The sequence below is a fragment of the Saccopteryx leptura genome, chromosome 3 (genome assembly GCF_036850995.1).
Source record: "Saccopteryx leptura isolate mSacLep1 chromosome 3, mSacLep1_pri_phased_curated, whole genome shotgun sequence".
Classification (NCBI taxonomy): domain Eukaryota; kingdom Metazoa; phylum Chordata; class Mammalia; order Chiroptera; family Emballonuridae; genus Saccopteryx; species Saccopteryx leptura.
This window is the reverse complement of record NC_089505.1, coordinates 34518870-34538199: the sequence shown is the minus strand read 5'-3', so window position 1 is coordinate 34538199 and position 19330 is coordinate 34518870. Positions and strand designations below refer to the sequence as shown.

At 34.6% G+C, this 19330-nt stretch overlaps 1 protein-coding gene across 4 annotated transcripts in view; it reads left to right on the top strand.

Annotated features, from left to right (window-relative positions):
* Positions 1-19330, top strand: part of LAMA2 (laminin subunit alpha 2) — a 627903-nt gene that overhangs the window by 281187 nt on the left and 327386 nt on the right. For all 4 annotated transcript variants that reach the window (XM_066373271.1, XM_066373270.1, XM_066373269.1 and 1 more), the window contains exon 10: positions 4378-4538. In XM_066373271.1, the coding sequence (XP_066229368.1) occupies positions 4378-4538 (161 nt within the window). The remainder of the gene's footprint in view (positions 1-4377; positions 4539-19330) is intronic.

Genomic DNA, 19330 nt, shown 5'->3' with positions numbered 1-19330 from the left:
TTCTGTCACCTTATTAGACCTTTAAACATATTAAATATATTTTATTTTCTGAATCTCTGAGTAACACTCTCTGTTATTTATATGAGTCGGAATTTGCAGTTTGGATTTTCTGCTCTTATTCACTGGGGCCTTGTTTTCCTATGTGTTTCAATTATGGTTATTACGTGTGCATGCTCATGTGTATATTTCCTAGTTTACCCTTTCAGGACCTTTGAATTTATATGAAGTTTTCTATTATGGCCTCCTAACTTGAATAGTGCCTAGAATTTATCTTTTCATTCATAAAACCATATTCCACACTCTATCAGAATCAGTCAGCTCCAGGAAAGACACTGACATAAGGGCTAAAATGTTATTATTTTTGTAATTTCTAATATCTACAAGAAATTTATTTTATACCAGCACAATCATTTTCTTCCCCTCCCTCCCTCCCTCCCTCCCTCCCTCCCTTCCTTCCTTCCTTCCTTCCTTCCTTCCTTCCTTCCTTCTTTCCATCCTTCCCTCCTTTCTCTCTCTCTTTTTCTTTCTTTCTTTCTTTCTTTCTTTCTTTCTTTTCTTTCTTTCTTTCTTTCTTTCTTTCTTTCTTTCTTTCTTTCTTTCTTTCTTTCTTTCTTTCTTTCTTTCTTTCTTCTTTCTTTCTTTCTTTCTTTCTGCTTTCTTTCTTTCCTTTCTTTCTTTTCTTTCTTTTTTTCCCTCTCTTTCTCTCATTCATCTGTCATCTATCTATCTATCTATCTATCTATCTATCTATCTATCTACCTACCTACCTATCCATCCTTAATTTTATACTGAATTGTTAAGTGTTCTGAACAAAGGAGGGGGTCTATGGACTTCTAGTTTATAGTATTTCCAAAAGCAAAGTTAAGATAGGGATTGGTTATTACATGGAGTTACATCTACACATAAACTTAGTGTCTGAATATTTTAAAATGAAAAATAAAGGTTAATTTTTGGAAATGCTTTTATAACCTTTATTAAATCATTACATTTCTATTTGAACTATATATATAAGTTAAAATAAATTTATTAAAATTAGACAATATTTATCATCACTGAATAATGTACATTAGGATTCAGTTTAATGTTTAATTTATTTAGAATTTTCTCCTCTGGATTCATTTGATAAATTGATTCTGGTTCTGAAACCTACTCACTGTGCTACTTTCGTAAATAACTTAATTTCTTTGTGCCTTAGCTTCTTCATCTGTAAAATGGGAAAGAAAATAGTGCCTATCTTGTATGATGTTTTGAATATTAACTGAATTAATGTTTATGTAATGTGTAATGCTAAGTATACTGTGTAACATCAAGTAAGTAGTGTGACTTAAGTATTAGCTGTTATTATATTTATTTTGAATTATCTGCATTAAATATTGATAATAATTTTTTACTAGCTTCATAAAATGAATTACACAGCTCTCCATTTTTATATGCCCTATAAGTTTAAAATATTGAAAATATTCTCTAAAAAATAACTAGCACAAAACTTTTCTGTGGTAATTCTTTGATCATTTGTCCTTTTTTGATAATCTTGATTTACTTTCTTTAAGGTGCTCTTTTTACTTGTTTTTCATTTTGTTTATTTTTAAAATCTTCCTCTTTTCTTTTTCTTGCAGTGTTTATTCTGTTTTTTATATTTGTATAATTACATAAAATTAATATTAATTTATAAACATTATTTTTTAAATAATAACAGTAAGTTTATAAACTCACTTTTGGCTTTAGTTTTTTGTTTGTTTCTTTTTAATATTCAATAGATAAGTTGCTTTTTTGGGGGGGTGTCATTTTCTATGTAGAAAACGATCTAATCTGGAATTGGATTCTTGTTTTTCTCTTTATCTCAAGATTTACTAAGAGATTATTTACTAATTTTTAGAGAGATTAAATTTTGTATAAAATTCTCTCATCTTGTTATTAATAATTAATTTAACCTTAATTTATTATAGTATTGGTTACAAATTAAAAGTAGTAATTTCTGTTAAGAAAACAAGTTTTAAAAGAAGGTGAAGGGATTAGCCACGTTATACATACATAATTCAGCTACAGACAACAGGGTAGCAATCCCCAGAAGGAAAGGGGGAGTGGAGGTAGGGGGCGGGGGGGGCAAAGAGGTGAAATAGGAATAAAAAGAGACTTTGCATGGGTAATGGGGCACGATGTTAGGGGTAGAGGGTGATATATTGAACAGAACAGTTGAAACCATGTTAATACAATAAATTAAAAATAAAAATAAAATCTTAGCAAATAAAGCATGATTGTAACCATAAAAATGAAAAGAAGCTTTAGATAATTTCTGCTCTGAGAAATTGAACATTTTTGTGGATTAGTCATAGGTAAGCTACATCAGATATTTATCTTTGTATACCTTATACCATATAGTAAAATATTATATAATTCATATTTTTATATCTAATTATCTTTTATTTAAATTTACTTATAAATATTTAAAATGGTAAGATTGTCATTCTGAGACATCAATTTTGGACATTTTTTTATTTCTACTGCCTTTTGTAATTTATATATTTTTGTACTATAATTAGTGCTTATTTGAAGCATAAAAATTTAAATCATATTTTCTATTGGAGCTTTAACAATGTAAAATGAGAACTTATTCTATTGAATCTTTTAAATTCAATTTTACGTTAGACCTTATTAATATTACTACAATAGTTTTTACTTTACTAAATGCTTTCTTAATATATATTTATTCTTTTATTTTTTCATATTTCTCATCATTTTGTGTATCTTTTGTGAACATTAAATGCACATGGTTTTAATAGAGACAGTGAGATGGTTTAACCTACTTCTATATAGCTTGTGGCCCTGGCCGATGGCTCAGCGGTAGAGCGTCGGCCTGGCGTGTGGGGGACCCGGGTTCGATTCCCGACCAGGGCACATAGGAGAAGCGCCCATTTGCTTCTCCACCCCCACCCTCCTTCCTCTCTGTCTCTCTCTTCCCCTCCCGCAACCAAGGCTCCATTGGAGCAAAGATGGCCCGGGCGCTGGGGATGGCTCCTTGGCCTCTGCCCCAGGTGCTAGAGTGGCTCTGGTCGCGGCAGAGCAACGCCCCGGAGGGGCAGAGCATCGCCCCCTGGTGGGCAGAGCTCCACCCCTGGTGGGCGTGCCGGGTGGATCCCGGTCAGGTGCATGCGGGAATCTGTCTGACTGTCTCTCCCCGTTTCCAGCTTCAGAAAAATACAAAAAAAAAAAAAAAAAAAATATATATATATATATATATGGCTTGTATATGTGTTTGTCCCTCTCCATTCTGTTTTATGCTTTCTCATCATAATGTTTCCTTTTTTCTTCTTTCCCTTTGTTTTCTGGGTAGAAAATATTTTACTGATTTTTTTTTTTCTTTTTTTCATTTTTCTGAAGCTGGAAACAGGGAGAGATAGTCAGACAGACTCCCACATGCGCCCGACCGGGATCCACCCGGCACGCCCACCAGGGGCGACGCTCTGCCCACCAGGGGGCGGTGCTCTGCCCATCCTGGGCGTCGCCATGTTGCGACCAGAGCCACTCTAGCGCCTGAGGCAGAGGCCACAGAGCCATGCCCAGCGCCCGGGCCATCTTTGCTCCAATGGAGCCTTGGCAGCAGGAGGGGAAGAGAGAGACAGAGAGGAAAGCGCGGCGGAGGGGTGGAGAAGCAAATGGGCGCTTCTCCTATGTGCCCTGAATATTTTACTGATTTGCTCTTACATTTCTACACATGTTGAAGGTCAATCACTTGTATTCATTCATTCATGCATGCTTTTTTTTATTTTTTAAAAACAAGAACAAAAACTGTCTTTTGCATTTCTCTATTTTAAAAAAATGTATATTTAAACTGCTCTCATTTTCTTTCTCTATTTTTCATCTCCCAAATATTCATTCCCATGAACACAGCCTTTTCTTAGTTGTGTTAAGTAATTTTGTATTTATATTACAGTTGTTAAAGTTTTGTTTTAAGTAGCATAATTTTATATTCAAGACACTTTTCCATTTTGTTTTTTGTCTTGTGGGGTTTATGAGCCAAAAGATATACACAAATTACATATTCTTAATCTAGAGTCATTGGTCAGAGTTATGAAAATTCCTCTTTGATCATTGCAGTGGTTTTTCTGTGCACCTAATTTTGGTAGAATCTATGAAATTTTACTTTTAAAAAAATTCCTAATATTTTAGAAAACTTACAAAATGTTATGTATATGTGAAAATTATAGCCATCTTTTAATTAAACCTTATGTTCTTTGGTTTAACTGTTCTTTCATGATGTCCATCACGAATCTAATTTTTGTGTGATAATAGGCTTTTAAGGTTACTATAATTACAACCTTCGGATGTAAATTATACATTTGTTTTAAAACTGTTGCTATGTGGCTAATCTCCTCTTAGGTCTGGCACCTGGATACTGTCATTGCAAACCTGGCTTTGGAGGAATGAACTGTGGTCGGTGTGCCAGGGGCTACACTGGCTACCCAGACTGCAAACCCTGTAACTGCAGTGGCGAAGGAAGTACAAATGAAGACCCTTGTTTAGGACCCTGTAACTGCAAGGTACTTTGTTTATTCTGGTAGGATACCACTCTCAAAACAGAAGGTCACTTTCCTTGACTTCTCTGATATGTCTACTGGCATTAAGCAATTGTTACAACTCCGCCAGAACATATCCATTACCTATTCTGTGTATGCTCCTCCTGTAAGTCTACCAAGTTCACTGTAGCAGGCACCTGCCATTTGTCTAAAAACAACAGATACACAGGGAACAGGTCAACTTAAGAATCTGTGTCATTTTATAGCAAAAACACCTTTACCGATCTAGTGTAATTTTAAACTATACAACACTAAAAATAGCAGACTTTTGAAAGTATAGTACACTCAGCTTTATATGTAATTCTGAATATAATTCAGTCAAGAGTTTCACTGTGGATTTTGAACCTTCTGATGTTTGATACCGGATAGGTCTGAAAATCCCATATTCAAACCTTTTCATTTAATTACCAAAATGTAAGAAGGTCTAGTGGTATTGATTAAAGGCTCAATATTTTCTTTTAAGAGTACTTTCAGAAATGCAACTTTATTTGTTGTACATGCTCAGCTAATAGCTCATCACGTTAACACCAAAAGAGAAATTACACCCGCATCTTATACACATAGAGGAAACACAGAACCATGTACAAGCTTTAAATGATAAAAGTGATATCCTTTAGTTATCATAATCAGTACCAAATGTTTGAAACAGACAGTGTTAGCTAAATTAGCTGAGAATAAACAATCCAATGAAAATTTAGCATGCCATACTAAGACTAAGATATAAAAATACTAAGATATAAAAATAGATGTTATTTCTTTTCTTTGCTCTAACTTTTTTCATGTAAATATTAGTATTAAAGTGAAGTATATATTTCATGAGAATGTCCAAAATACCAAGCTAAATATTATAATAGTTAGATAGTATGCTTATGTTGCATGTCACGGGTAATTTATGTACTTAATCATTGACAGTAAACAGGCAGAAAGTCCACAGTTCATGTTAAGGAATTGTCATGTATAGCAATGTAATGAATTTTCTAGATCCAGTATATTTCATTCCAATATTATCTGAAATGTAAAAATTCCTGTAGTAGACCCGGAATGTGTAGCCATCTGTGGTGATGGCTTGTTAAGAACACCTCCCCTCTTACATGAACAGACACTTCTCCCAGGAAGAAATACAAATGGCCAACAAATATATGAAAAGATGCTCATCTTCTTTAGTTATTAGAGAAATGCAAATCAAAACCGCAATGAGATACCACCTCACACCTGTTAGATTAGCTATTATTAACAAGACAGGTAATAGCAAATGTTGGAGAGGCTGTGGAGAAAAAGGAACCCTCATACACTGTTGGTGGGAATGTAAAGTAGTACAACCATTATGGAAGAAAGTATGGTGGTTCCTCAAAAAACTGAAAATAGAACTACCTTATGACCCAGCAATCCCTCTACTGGGTATATACCCCCAAAACTCAGAAACATTGATACGTAAAGACACATGCAGCCCCATGTTTATTGCAGCATTGTTCACAGTGGCCAGGACATGGAAACAACCAAAAAGCCCATCAATAGATGACTGGATAAAGAAGATGTGGCACATATATACAATGAAATACTAAGCCATAAGAAATGATGACATTGGATCATTTACAGCATAATGGTGGGATCTTGATAACATTATACGAAGTGAAATTAGTAAATCAGAAAAAAAACAGGAACTGCATTATTCCATACGGAGGTGGGACATAAAAGTGAGACTAAGAGACATTGATAAGAGTGTGGTGGTTACGGGGGAGGGGGGAGAGGGAGAGGGAAAGGGGGAGGGGGAGGAGCACAAAGAAAACTAAATAGAAGGTGACAGAGGACAATCTGACTTTGGGTGATGGGTATGCAACATAATTGAACGGCAAGATAACTTGGACATGTTATCTTTGAATATATGTATCCTCATTTATTGATGTCGCCCCATTAAAAAAATAAAATTATAAAAATAAATAAAAAAAAAGAACACCTCCCCTCTTCATCCTGTATGTCTTTGGGGGGGAATCCTATAAGCTCTTAGTAAATATTCTCTAATATTTACCAAAACATATCCTGTGTGTGCTCTATTCCTTTTCCAAACCACCACAGAAATCTTGAATCTTTATCACTTGGTCAAATAAAAAAGAGATCAAGCTGAGCGTAAAATGGCAGAGAAACTTCTCCAGTTTCTAGAATATAGGAAATCAAACTGGCAAATAAATAAATAAATAAATAAATAAATAAATAAATAAATAAATAAATAAATAAATGGAATGTTTTTCTATACCTACCATTTGTACAGTGGAGATGCTTGGTGTTGGCAAAGAAAGGGCTACCTGAGTGAGAAAGACAGGCTTCACCGTGTTCATTCTCTTGGCCCAAGAGTCTTGGATAACCATAGCTGCAAAACTCAGAGCAAGAGAACAGGAGCCACTAGCAGATCTCCGAGGGAACCTCCTGACCTATCACCTGCTGCCTGCCTGCCTGTCTCCATATTGTACAGAGATGGATTGCAATGCTAATAAGAAAAATGCCTCTTTACAAAGATACTTGAAGTACTGCACAGATAATCAACACACAATAATAAACAGCAATTAAGAAATTATAAAAGAAAAAGAAAAATGAAATAATTAGCGTTATTAAATAGTTGTCCTTCAACAGTGTGGGATTTTAAATAAAGGAATATAAGCTCTTATAAACAAATATTTTAGGATAAAACTTGCATGAAACACCGGTTTCATTAAGTATCTACATAATTTTAAAAACCACTAATTATATGTATTCAGCAAAAGAATTATATCACAAAGTTGGTTCATCTAGTATACTATCATATAATTGAATACATAGCTTCTCATTTACAAGAATGTATTGTTTCAATAAAATATACAAAAAATTGAAATACTGAAAAGACATTTATTAATTTAGAGTAAAATGTGATAGCTCATTCTGTTTCACAAAAAACAAACAAACAAACATGATTTGGCATAGGTGTCAAAGGATTATATAGATCAAAATGCTATTTAATAAGTAATACTTTATTGAGAAGCAAAGCTAATAGAGACTTACATTCAAATAAAATGATATTCATATAAGTGTTCATCTCCAAATTGCCTTTTCACTAGTAGACATTTGCACATTTATTTTCTCACACTGTAACATATAATAGTCTTTCATAATTTTCGTTAGAAAAAAATATCTTCTGAGTAGGTAGACATTTTAAGGAGAAAGTTCAGTCCTCAATTTATTTTTTATTGTAAGTTTTAAATAAATAAATATTTAATAAAATATGATACTTAGAAAAGTAAGCACCACTTTTCCCATTTCTGCCGTTTCAAATACAATATGCTGGATAAAACAGAACAGATAAATTTGTAACCATGTTGATTCAGGAAAGTAAGGAAAATTCTTAGATGTCAGACCAAAGAGAGAAAACTAAGTTAAGCATAAGCTCAACAAAACTGAACAACTAAGGTCACAGGGTTGGTGGGTGTGCCGTTCTTAGTACTAAAATGGGGTTCAAGTTTGGGGTTTCAATGGCCTCCCTAGGACATGAAATTAGGATTGGAATTACAGAAGGAAGTTGGAACTGAATTCACTTAAGCTTGGACTCTAAAAATGCCCCCTGACTGTGAAATAGTGCAACCGGTACTGAAAAATTATACCTGCAAGGCAGGAGTGGAAGCTAGAAAACTTTCTCTTTCCTTTAGAGTTCTAGGTGGGGAAGAATGAATGTATTGAGAGGAATCAAACCCCACAGCCTATGTGCCACATGGGAATGGAGTCAGTTTTATTCTCTCTTTATGTGCTAGCATTGTTCAAGTCAGGCAAATGCAAGTCCCACAGGAAATAAAGTATATAGCCTCAACTGACAAAGAGCTCACCGTAAATCAAGTGCACTACACAGAAGAGAACCAGAAGCCACATAAGTTTGAATATTTGTAAGCTAAGAACTAGAAAAAGTAAGATAGTCTGAAATAAATAGTATAAACCTAAAAATGTGTAGTTATATAAATCATAGAAATAGAAATATGTAAAATATATATATAATCATGCCTAATCAGGCAATGGCGCAGTGGCTAGAGCATCTGTCTGGGACACTGAGGACCCAAGTTTGAAGTCCGATGTTGCCAGCTTGACACGGGTTCATCTGGTTTGAGCACAGGGTTGCCGGCATGAGCATGGAATCATAGACATGACCCCAAGGTCACTGGCTTGAGCCAAAGGTCACCAGCTTGAGCAAGGGGTCACTGGCTTGGCTGGAGCCCCCTGGTCAAGGCACATATGAAAATGCAATCAATGAACAACTAAGGCACCACAACGAAGAACTGATACTCCTCATTTCTCTCTCTTCCTGTCTATCGTTGTCTGTCCCTCTCTCTCTGTCTCTCTTGAAAAAAAAAAAAAGGAATAATTTCTTAGTTTAGGAAATAATTCAATAAAATTTATTTCTAAAATAAAAAAAAATGTACATAGTCATTGAAATATAAAATTCAATGAATGGTAGAACAAGTGATTAGAAACTTCTGGGTAGAGAATCAGAAATACAGACTGAGGAATTGATGTAGGGAGATGAAGCTGTGAGATGCTAAATGGCATGGCTGGTAACTAATAAACTTTAACTTAAGTTTATCAGGAGTTGCCAAAGAAGAGATGAGATATAATTGGAGAGAAACAATATTTAAGAAATAACAGAGAAAAAGTGAAGGGATTAAGATTAAGCAAAGAAAATACTCATAGTCATAGATAACAGTATGGTGATTACAAGAAAGAGAGGGGATGGAAGTGATTTTTTTTTTGTTTTTACAGAGACAGAGAGAGACTCAGAGACAAGGATAGATAGGGACAGACAGACAGAAACGGAGAGAGATGAGAAGCATCAATCATCAGTTTTTTCTTGCGACACCTTAGTTGTTCATTGATTGCTTTCTCATATGTGCCTTGACTGTGGGGCTACAGCAGACTGAGTAACACCTTGCTCAAGCCAGCAACCTTGGGTCCAAGCTGGTGAGCTTTGCTCAAACCAGATGAGCCCGTGCTCAAGCTGGCGACCTCGGGGTCTCGAACCATGGTCGTCCACATCCCAGTCTGATGCTCTATCCACTACACCACCACCTGGCCAGGCTGGAAGTGAAATTTTAAAAATTTTTCTTTAAAAATTAAAATTCTATGTTCCCAGTTTAAAGAATATATATATATATATATATATATATATATATATATGTATGTATGTATGTATATAAATGATGGTGAAAGACATTCACCACCAGAGTGCTAGTAAACTACCTGCCCACCAGTCAAAATAGAGAAAAACATTTTAAATTACAAATATCAGATTATTGCTAGTGTCAACCATTCGTAGACCAACTTTGTTTATAAAAAAAGTGCTTAGAACCAAGCAGAGAGTGCTACTGGATTACAGAATGTGAGAATCAGTCTATAAGAAGCAATAACATTTCTTTCCAATTTTTTCTCAGATTTTATTTATTGGTTTTAGAGAGAAAAGAGAGAAAGGGCAAGTGAAGGAGCAGGAAGCATCAACTCATAGTAGTTGCTTTGTTTTTTTGCCTGAGTAGACAAGCCCCGAGCTTTGAACCAGCGACCTCAGCATTCCAGCTCAATGTTTTATTCACTGCACTACCACAGGTCAGGTGCAGTAACATTTTATATACCAGAGATAACCGATTAGAAAATGTAATACAAATATTTAGAATAGAAAAAAATATATATATATATGATACCTGGAAATATTTTTAAATAGAGATCATTTTTTAAAAGATATTGAAGAAGATAAAATTTTAAATGTTAAGATAGCTGATAATAATGATACCTGATGAAAATCTAGGAAAATAGAAATGTTTATCACTGTTGTTATTAGCATGAATTAGAATTAAAACCTAAGGAGCGCCCTGGCCGGTTGGCTCAGCGGTAGAGCGTCGGCCTAGCGTGCGGAGGACCCCGGTTCGATTCCCGGCCAGGGCACACAGGAGAAGCGCCCATTTGCTTCTCCACCCCTCCACCACGCCTTCCTCTCTGTCTCTCTCTTCCCCTCCCGCAGCCAAGGCTCCATTGGAGCAAAGATGGCCTGGGCGCTGGGGATGGCTCTGTGGCCTCTGCCCCAGGCGCTAGAGTGGCTCTGGTCGCAACATGGCGACGCCCAGGATGGGCAGAGCATCGCCCCCTGGTGGGCAGAGCGTCCCCCATGGTGGGTGTGCCGGGTGGATCCCGGTCGGGCGCATGCGGGAGTCTGTCTGACTGTCTCTCCCTGTTTCCAGCTTCAGAAAAATGCAAAAAGAAAAAAAAAATTAAAAAAAAAAAAAAAAAACCTAAGGAGCACAATAGACATTGTTTAGTATTATTTAAATATTGAAATCCTGTCAGCCAGCAACATCACATCTAGACATTTACCCTAAAGAAATTCATATAATATGTAGAAAGAAGCATATAGAAAATGTTCAAAATAGGCCAATTGGTTAGAATGAATATTAGAAAAAAGTCTAAATATCCATAAATCAATTAGAAAAATAAAGTGTAATATATTTATATAAATTGATACAAGAATCAGTCAAGTGAGTGAAATAGGGTCCACATGTATAAACATTGATAAATTTCACAAACTTCAGAAGACAACAAATACCATTACATTGTCATTTATGTAAAGTTGAAAACATAAAACCGTTTCTTAATGTGTGGACACACACATATATAACTTGAAATTTTTAAAAAATACACATATAATAACTACTAATTTCAGAAGAGTTAACTCTAGAGAAACAAGGAAGGGGAACAGGATGCAAGTGAAGTAAATTCAAATGTGCCTAAGTATTATTTCTTTAAAAATATATCTGAAGCATGCCTGACCTGTGGTGGCGCAGTGGATAAAGCGTTGACCTGGAATGCTGAGGTCGCTGGTTCAAAACCCTGGGCTTGCCTGGTCAAGGCACATACGGGAGTTGATGCTTCGTGCTCCTCCCCTCTCTCTCTCTCTCTCTCTCCCTCTCTCTCTCTCTCTCTCTCCCCTGTCTAAAATGAATAAATAAAGTCTTTAAAAAAATAAATAAATAAAAATATATCTGAAGCAAACATGAAACATGGTATTTTTTTTTTTACCTTTAGGTTTTGGGTAATGGATAATTGTCACATTACAGGTACTATTCTGTTGCTTTAAAATAATTCATAATTTAACATTTTAAATTTCTGTAATGAAAGGAAACAAAAGGATTTCCTCATTTAAAAACTGGTAAATGAAATTCTTAACACAGTATCTACTACTATCACCTTCATACATAAGATTTTCTGTTAAATTATTGTTCAGACAATGATATTAATGAACATCATTCTTATATTTCAAAATACGAAAACAGTACCAGCTAAGACACAAAGACATTTACTAATTTTTATGCATTGTTAAAATTTTTGAACTTTCTATAGCTTCTTATGAATTACAAGGTAAGCCAATTTCAGATATATAATAAGCTAGTTAAATGTAAACACTATTCTGACTCTTGGTATTTATTTTAAGTACACCATGCTAGAAATGATCTTTTTTAAAGTTTTGTGTTATGGTATCCATTAAAACTCAGTTGAATGCAGACTCTGTTAAACAGTATAAATTGACCTTTATCTAGGTAGAAACACATATTTTTACCTTTATGGAAGTCTTATAATAGAAAGATAAATAAGATAAATAATGAAGTAAAGGTCTAGAAATCAAAGTTGTTTTCATCTTGCTTTGCATTGAGTTTTTTAAAAAATTACGTTTATTGGCAGTGACACTGGTATTGGGTGCCCAATTCTACAATAAATCTCTGTTCAACATATTAGGTGTTCACCCCACTACGTTCATGCATCGTTCATCACCATTTATCCCCCTATATCCTACTCCCTCCACCCCCACTTCATACACCACACTATTGGCCGGACTTCTGAGCTTTTGATTTGTTGTTCAGTCCCTCTGCCCTCCCTCACCCAGCCCCCTCTGATCTCCAAGTCTATTCTTGCTGTTGCAAAAGATAAGATTTCTTTTTTTTTCTTGGCCTAGTAGTATTCTATTTTGGAAATGTGTTTATTTATTTATTTTAAAATTTCCCTCCTATTTTTCATTTATGCACAGGAATGATCACATCATTATTTTTTTTTCAACTCATACCCAGGGCATTTCTACAAAAGAAATTCAATTTATATATTTAATCCCAAATTTAAGTTACAGATAAAAAATTTTTAGCATAAAAAAGTACATGTAGGAATTTATCTCTTGAAAAAGCCACAGTTCAAAATATTATGTTAATTTTTTAATATTGGAAATATTTTAAAAAGCAAGAACTAATTTTTATTTATTGTTTCCTCTCTTTCTCTTTTCATCCACCATTTATTATTAAAATTGATACAATATTTAAAGAATAAGCACTTAACAAATATTACTAATTATCTAATTATCTTCTTTTAACTTATTTTAACACTAGGATGCATTAGAATGAGGCCATAACAGGAAAACACATTATTGACTACAAACACCCCCACACACACACACACAAATAAGCATAATTGCAAAATTTCTGAAGCAAATATCAAAAAATTAGCTTAAATGTCGCTGAAGATATTTCTGGTAACTTTGTCAATAGAATTCCCAGTTGAATAACAATCACAGTTAAACATGTATTGCCTAAGTTGTATCTAATTTATAATAAAGTGGCTTCATGAAAACAAATACAGGGAAACTGTTATGACTATTTCTCTAGAGAGAAACTATGCTGAGGGAATTACAGCAAAGAGAAAATTTATGTCAACTCAATAATATCTGACTTCAAAAAACAAATAAATAAAACCTACTAAGGTTTTCCTAATTCAACTTTGTTTTTAGGGAAAAATTAGTACCAATGGAAAAAAAAGGGCAGTTCTTATAAACATATTTTGTTGTAGGGTAGTCCACAGTATATCTAATTAAATAATTAGCTAAATATATTCAATAGCAATATGTCTCTAAAACATACATTTCTCCCTAAGGGAATGAAAATTGATTTTTTGAGGAGCAAAAATATATCATTTTATGCATAAGTCAAGCATATTCACATTTTACATATAATATACCTATATAATTAAAATTTTATGGTGAGGATGATTATAAGACAAATGACTAAAGAGTATTTTTAATGTCTTCATAATTTTAGCTAGGTTGAGATCCACTGGTCTACAGTGAACTGACACTTTTTATTATTATAATATATAAGTGAATAAAAATATTTATTATAATTATTAACAATTTAAAATAATTGGCTATAATTAGTACCTATTTAGTTTTTGTTGAGATACTCATCAAGAATAATGGTTTTGAAATAAAGAAAGTAGAATACTTGGTCTTAAGAAAATATGACCAATAAGTTGTCAATTAGAAAGAATTACTGTTGGAGTCTAAATATAAAGGATTAAAATAAATTTACTGGATTGACAAAAGTTGCCCTTTGGAAATATGAAAAATAGATTAGACTCCATTTTGTTTAGATATGTAGTTAAAACAACTTTTAAAAAAATGATTAAGTTTTAGGTTAATACAGTTGACTCTTGAATAATACAGGGGTTAGGAGGACTGACCCCAACATGGTGGAAAATTTGTGTATAAATTTTGACTCCCCAAAAACTTAACTACAGTTTTCCCTTGGTATCTGTAAGAGATTGGTTCTGAAAATCCAGATGATACCAAAAGCTGCAGGTGCTCAAGTCCTTATATAAAACAGTGGAGAACAATGCAGACAGTCAGCCCTTCAGGCACTCAGGTCCTTATATAAAACAGTGTAGAACAATGCAGACAGTCAGCCCTTCAGGTGCTCAGGTCCTTATATAAAACAGTGTAGAACAATGCAGACAGTCAGCCCTTCAGGCACTCAGGTCCTTATATAAAACAGTGTAGAACAATGCAGACAGTCAGCCCTTCAGGTGCTCAGGTCCTTATATAAAACAGTGTAGAACAATGCAGACAGCGCTTCAGGTGCTCAAGTCCTTATATAAAACAGTGGAGAACAATGCAGACAGTCAGCCCTTCAGGCACTCAGGTCCTTATATAAAACAGTGTAGAACAATGCAGACAGTCAGCCCTTCAGGCGCTCAGGTCCTTATATAAAACAGTGTAGAACAATGCAGACAGTCAGCCCTTCAGGTGCTCAAGTCCTTATATAAAACAGTGTAGAACAATGCAGACAGTCAGCCCTTCAGGTGCTCAAGTCCTTATATAAAACAGTGTAGAACAATGCAGACAGTCAGCGCTTCACATCCCTGGGTTTCCCACTGAGCATTCTTAACTATGTATTAAATATACTGTTTTCAATCTGGGGTTGGTTGAATCTAAATACACAAAAGCCGGGGATATGGAGGGCCAAATATATAATCACTGAAAAAATCTGGGTGTAAGTAGACCCACACAGGTCAAACCTATGTTGTTCAATGATCAACTATAACTCTTCAAAAAATTTATCAATACAAAGAAGTGATGATAAATAGATAAAGGGAAGAGAAATCTCATTATGAAAAAAATGGCATTTGGACCAGAAGCTACAAACTCTCATCATAATTATTAGATTTCAAGGATAAATTATTTTCACATCTTTTATTTACAAACTGAGTTGGATGGGTGACAAGGTACAGGATATATTTTCCCTTAAAGGTCTTATAATATAATATAATATAAATGGCAAGAGCATGGTACAAGGATAGTGGTCTTAGTGTTCGTATTTATTTATTTTAGTAAGTGACCTCCAGTAGGCATTCTTACATCTGAAAACATTCCAATTTGAGAGAACAATGCTGCCACAGCCTATTTTTATCTTATCATGAAAACCTTGGGGAGGGAGGTAGAGGAGTATATAGTCGGGATAAATGGTGATGGACAAGGATTTGACTTGGGGGGTGAACATACAATATATGGTATACAGAGATGTGTTATAGAATTGAGCCATTGAAATCTTTATAATTATATTAACTAGTGTCACCTCAATAAAACTTACTTTAAAAATAAGAAAGAAAGCCTGACCAGGCAATGGTGTAGTGGATAGAGTGTCAGACTGGGACACGGAGGACCCAGGTTCGAAACCCTGAGGTTGCCAGCTTGAGAGTGGGCTCATCTGATTTGAGCGAGGCTCACCAGCTTGAGCCCAATATTGCTGGCTTGAGCAAGGAGTCACTCAGTCTGCTGTAGCCCCCTGTCAAGGCACATATGGGAGAGCAATCAATGAAAAACTAAGGTGCCTCAACGAAAAATTGATGCTTCTCATCTCTCTCCCTTTCTCTCTGTCCTTATCTGTCCCTCTCTCTGTATCTCTCTCTGCCACACGCACGCGCGCGCGTGCACACACACACACAAATAATAAGAAAGAAAATTTTGGAATACATTTCTTTCTTTCAAACTAATGGATTTTGTTTTTGTTTTTTTTTAGCTGGATAGAGGATTCTAATGATGAATCTGGTGTTAGATACAAAGCATGTACTCAGTACTCCTCTTAGAGCAGGGACTTCCTTCTACTTTGTTTTATCCTTATTCATCTACCTCTTGAGGGAGTTTTTATATTCTCTCTGGCATCTCTTACCATGTCTTATATTAGTAACTCAGCTATGATTTGATGAATGCATGTGTATAATAAGAGAATAAAGGACCTGTGAAAAATAATCTATAAAACATTTACTAACAACTTGATATTGATAACAAAGGAAATTGCTCAAAGAACCTACCCATAAAGCAGAAGGTTCACTCTTGAAAATTAAAGTCCCTGACCATTCGTACCAAGAGGATCTTCCAAGAAGGAATTAAGAATACAGTAAGAGGATGCTTCATGGATTTGAGTTATTGATGAGTTACCGAAAAGTTCTGAAAAAGCAATGATCCACTTGGGAAACTATAAAAATAATTGAGATTCAAGCGACCAAGATCAAACTATTAGTAGATGAGAAACCTTTGTTTTTATGACTATGCAATAAAATTTCTGACTACCATGCTTCTATGTTTGAATTGTGCCACTCAAAAACACATAGAATATATTGTCAAACTGTGATGTCCTCCAGTGTTAACTAGTTTAAAACATTTTTTTCAAAGAAAATTTTGGAAACAATATTAAAATAAGAAGTCTCTTGAGGGAGTTTGAAAAAGGAAATAAGAAGTAAAATCTGATATAATTAATTCTACACATGTTGAAACATGTCCAGAAGCAGAGATCTAGTGAGCTAAAAATATTTTTCCCCTGATTTTCATTTTTCTACTAGCTCTAAAAGGCACTTTAACTAGGCCATATGGACCAATACATAAGTAGATTTTTTAGTTTTAGTTTAATATTTATCTGTAATAGAGCCTGAGAAAAATAAGAACCAAGCACTTTTTGATTGAATGATTCTATGTCAATCATTAGGAACTGCCACTCACTAAAGAAAGTTATGGTACAGACTCAGTACTGAAAATGTAGGAATCTAGAAACTTAAGGTTGTGGCTTTAAGCAGATGTAATTTGCAATTGTATGTGAGGTATATGCAAATATTATAAGAGTTGATGATTACTTGTGAAGAGGGTGAAGTGAACTGGGTGTGGGAAGGCAGAATATGATTAATTTGAAGATTTGAAACAGGGTCTAAAATATGTTGGTTCAAAAATTATCATTATAAACAAAGGAAAACTACCACTTGACTAACTTGTTTTTAAAAGTGTAGACATCCTATCATCTTTATCGTGGTGTGCTGGGGTTCTCCAAGATCACATTCAATTTCAAAGATTCACTAGAAGGAATCACAAAGCTCTGAAAAGCTCTTATACTCATGGTTTTGTTTTAGTAAATGTAAAGATACAGATTAAAATCAGCAAAGAGAAAAGGTGTATAGGTAGAGTCCAGGAGAAACCTTTCCTTTTTTTCTTTTAAAGGAAGCAAAACGACCTAGATATCCTTTTATATATTTTAAAAGTTAAGATATTATTTATATACCATAAAATTTACCCTTTTAAAATCTACCACTCAGTGGTTTTGAGTATAATCACAAGGTTGTACAACCATCACCACTAAATTCCAGAATGTTTTCAATCACCCCCAAACAATTATCCTTTCCTAGTAGGTTATTATAGAGAGGGCTTAATTCTCCCAGCAGCAATGTGTGATTATACATATGAAGTATTGTCAATCAGGGAAACTCACCCAAGTCTTGGTGTCCAGAGTTTTTACTAGAGGTCAGTCATATAAATATGGAGCACTCATATGATTGACCCTAATTATTCATCCTCTAAAAAACCCCCAAAGATCAAATTGACACATTGTGGCCAGGGCCTCGGGTAAAAAAAAACAAACCAACAACTAGGCATTCACCATAAATCACAGTGTTTGCATTAAGTATCTGATGTGACCCCATGGACCCAAGCATTAAATGACACTCTTATCAGGCAGGAACTTCCAAGGGCTTATATGTTACCTCACAGGAGTTGTTCAAGGGACAGTCTTTCAATTTGGATTAAACAGGGTTTGAGCAGTTCAAGCCTGCTGAATTAACGCCGTACTGCACCATGCGGTAATGAATGATTTCCTTGTTCCAGTGTCTCACGTTTCATAAACATTTTACCTGCTACTACCAACTTCAGTATCTCAAGTATAATTCTGTTGATTAAACTCCTGCTGAATAACCCTTAATGACTTTAACAATTCTTACGGGAGAATATCTAAATCTCTTCGGGCAGCTTTAAAGGTTTACTGTGTGAGGTCAGGGGAACCCAAGTACCGAGTGAAGTTCCTAGCAAATAGGAAATATTGAATACCTGTGTTTTGAAAGAATAAATAATAAGTAAACCTTCTATTCTTTGGATTATTATTTGTTCCCAGTATCTTTGAAACATGGCTCTCTCATTCTATCTCCTGCAACAGATTGAATTTTTTAACCATGTTTCAAGGTTTTGGTCAAATTCCACCCCTTTCATAAAGCCCTTTTAAGCCTTCAGAGCAGGCATTAATCCATCTCCTCTGCATTTCCTTAATATAATTTATTTACAAGATGCACTTATCATGGTCCACCTTGCATTATATTTATATTTGATCATGAATGTATCTTTTCATTCAACTCTACATGTTGGCTTGTAAATACAGAGACCTTGACTCACCATTCTTTTTTAGTCCCTAGAATTCTACCCTAATGTATTGATTCAGGTCATTAGATGAAATTGAATATTTCAATTATTTAATCATAATCTTTTTAAGCTCCTATTGCCAGGCTAAAATGTGGCTAAGGAAAATATAACGACTGTCCAAAAAAAATGTCTTGTTGTTGAACTCAGTCTAAGTCTCAGAAAAGTGCTATTACAAGCTTTCAAATTAGAGTAAATGAAAAGTGGATTAGACCAAAAACATAAAAACACAATGTGCAGAACAGCTGTACTATGTCCTCAACGGGATAAGCTAGATTATAATTATAATTATGTTTCATCTTTTCTACCGGTACTCTTTTGAAGATGCTTTCAACTTCAGGGCCTTGGGGATTTATTTGTCACCATAGGTCTGAAATTAGTTTGATTTGTTTCACTGACATCTTGCATCTCAAAGTATCTGAAATACACTTTAGAAATAAAACACCAGTGAAAATTTCAATGGCAATAATTGAATTTATGTACATACCAGGATACTAAGGTTTGACACATGAAACTGGGCTAGAAACAACCCTTTATCTATGCTCCAGGGATGTAGAGGTGGTTGAGGTTATAAGTGGGTCATAAAAATTGAGTCAAAAAGTTAATTTCAAACAAATTGTTCTCTCAGATACAAGGAGAACATCTTTATTTGTTTATTTTTATA